This window comes from Ailuropoda melanoleuca, chromosome 14 (genome assembly GCF_002007445.2).
Source record: "Ailuropoda melanoleuca isolate Jingjing chromosome 14, ASM200744v2, whole genome shotgun sequence".
NCBI lineage: Eukaryota > Metazoa > Chordata > Mammalia > Carnivora > Ursidae > Ailuropoda > Ailuropoda melanoleuca.
Window position 1 is genome coordinate 38,065,954 of NC_048231.1, and position 1,862 is coordinate 38,067,815.

Below are 1,862 nucleotides of genomic sequence, written 5' to 3' on the forward strand. Positions count from 1 at the left end.
GGGCACCCTCTAAACAGCCGTTTTGCCACTTGTGACCTTGGCCTCCGCTGGGGATGGGAGAGGGGCAATTGTGTGAAGTGGCGCTCCTCTGTGTTAGGGGGCAGACCACAGCCTGCCCAGCCTGTCTGTCTTATGGGGGAGTTAGGCCCAGGCCAGAGGTGAGACTGGACCCTCAGGAGGAGGCAGCTTCCCAGTGTCCCCCTGCCCCCCATCCCAGTTTGTGTGCCAGGCACGAGGTGGGGCCTGTTTGGGGGGAGAGCCCAGACCCCCCACTCCACTTGCCCCCCTCCTCCATCCTGCCCTTCACCGTCTACCTTCAGATCAAACCACAGAGTCAGATAGTCTTTTATTTTGTTTTATTTTGGGGGTGGGAGAGGTGAGGGGGTGGGAAAGTGGGGGGGTTTCCTCCCCGTGGCAGAGAGCGGTGGTCTGGTAGGAACTGGCTCAGCACAGTCCGCTGGGTGTCTGGGGCCTTCCTCAGTCTCTCTTGGAGGCCCCTCCCCTGTCGTGGACCTCCGGGTCCCTGTGCTGTCAGTGTTGGGAGGGGAGAGGGAGCCCTGCCAAGGGAGGTCACCCCCTCAGTGTCCTGGGAGTCATGGGGACTCTCAAGAATGCAAATCTGGTGAGTGCTGGTACGTCGGACGCTCTGCGGACAGGCACCGTCCAGGTAAGGGCGGAGCTCAGGGCCAGGCAGAGTCAGGGTCGAGGGAGCTGAACCAGAAGGTGGGGTGGGGGTGGGCTTGCTTTGCAGGGGGTGGGCGAGGGAGGTGCCACAGCGCTCCACGAGGTGTGAGCGGGGCGGGGCGCAGGAGCACCGGTGGTGGAGGTAGAGTCAGCGGAGCACCCGAGGTCAGTGTCCCAGGACGGCACACGGTGGCCACTCGTCACTCCAGGGGGTGGGTCCCCAGCATCTGCTTGCTTGGCTGCGTCTGCTGTGCCTGATTCTCACCTGGCTTTGGGGCATGGGGTCATCTCCTGCTCACCACTGCTGTCTCCCTCATTGATCTCACTCCCAGCTGCAAGCCTGGGACCTGGGCAGTTAAGACGGGACTGTGGTCGTGCGGCCCTGCTCTGGCTCTGGGTCTCTGACGGTTGGATAGTCCGTTGTTAGCACAGCTGATGTTGCTGGTTGATGAGTTGAAGAAATTTTTGCCCTTCACAAGTGGGTTCCCCTTGGGTCAGGAGTGGCAGGAGGGGGGCGCTGGGTCTGAGCGAAGCAGGCCGAGGCACGGGGAGGCTGGAGGGAGAGGCCGAGGTGGGGGGGCAGAGGAGTGGAGGGTATGGTGCGGGCTGCGAGGCACGTCACTGGAGGCTCCCGTCGTCCTGCACCCCGGGCAGCTCTTCCAGCCTGGCTTCTTCCCGGGCCCAGACAGCGGCCGGTCGCGCCTGTGTGTAGACTGCGGTCAGAAAGTGGATCAGGGCCCTGGCCGCCTGCTCCTGGGCAATCAGGTCGGGCTGCCCGGCGGTGCTGTGGACACGGGGTGGATGTTGGCTCAGGAAGGCGAGGACGTCGGCGGGCACGGGGAGGTGTCGGAGGGGCTGGAGGGCCACGGTGGTGTCGGGGCTGAGGGCCTCCTGCACGTCGTTCTGCTCGTCCTGCGAGGTGTCTTGCAGGCCGTCATGCAGGCCACACTGACGGTAACGTTGCAGGTCGTCTTGCAGGGCTTCTCGCAAGACGGCATCTTCATCGCCCACGACGTGCAGCTCCAGAGAGCGGGTCCCTCCCGGGAGGGGGCGGGCTCCTTGCGGGCCACCGCCTCGGACGCCGAAGAACTCGCACAGCATTTTTTTTTTTTTTTTTTTTTTTTTTTTTTTTTTTTTTTTTTTTTTTTTTTTTTTTTTTTTTTTTTTTTTTTTTTTTT

The 1,862-nt window shown here is 61.9% G+C and overlaps 1 protein-coding gene across 1 annotated transcript in view; it reads right to left on the reverse strand.

The window, feature by feature from the left end:
- Positions 1 to 1,302: 1,302 nt before the first annotated feature.
- Positions 1,303 to 1,862, reverse strand: part of RTL1 (retrotransposon Gag like 1) — a 3,939-nt gene continuing 3,379 nt past the window's right edge. Inside the window, exon 2 of the mRNA XM_034643081.1 lies at positions 1,303 to 1,773. Within this exon, the coding sequence (XP_034498972.1) occupies positions 1,303 to 1,773 (471 nt within the window). The remainder of the gene's footprint in view (positions 1,774 to 1,862) is intronic.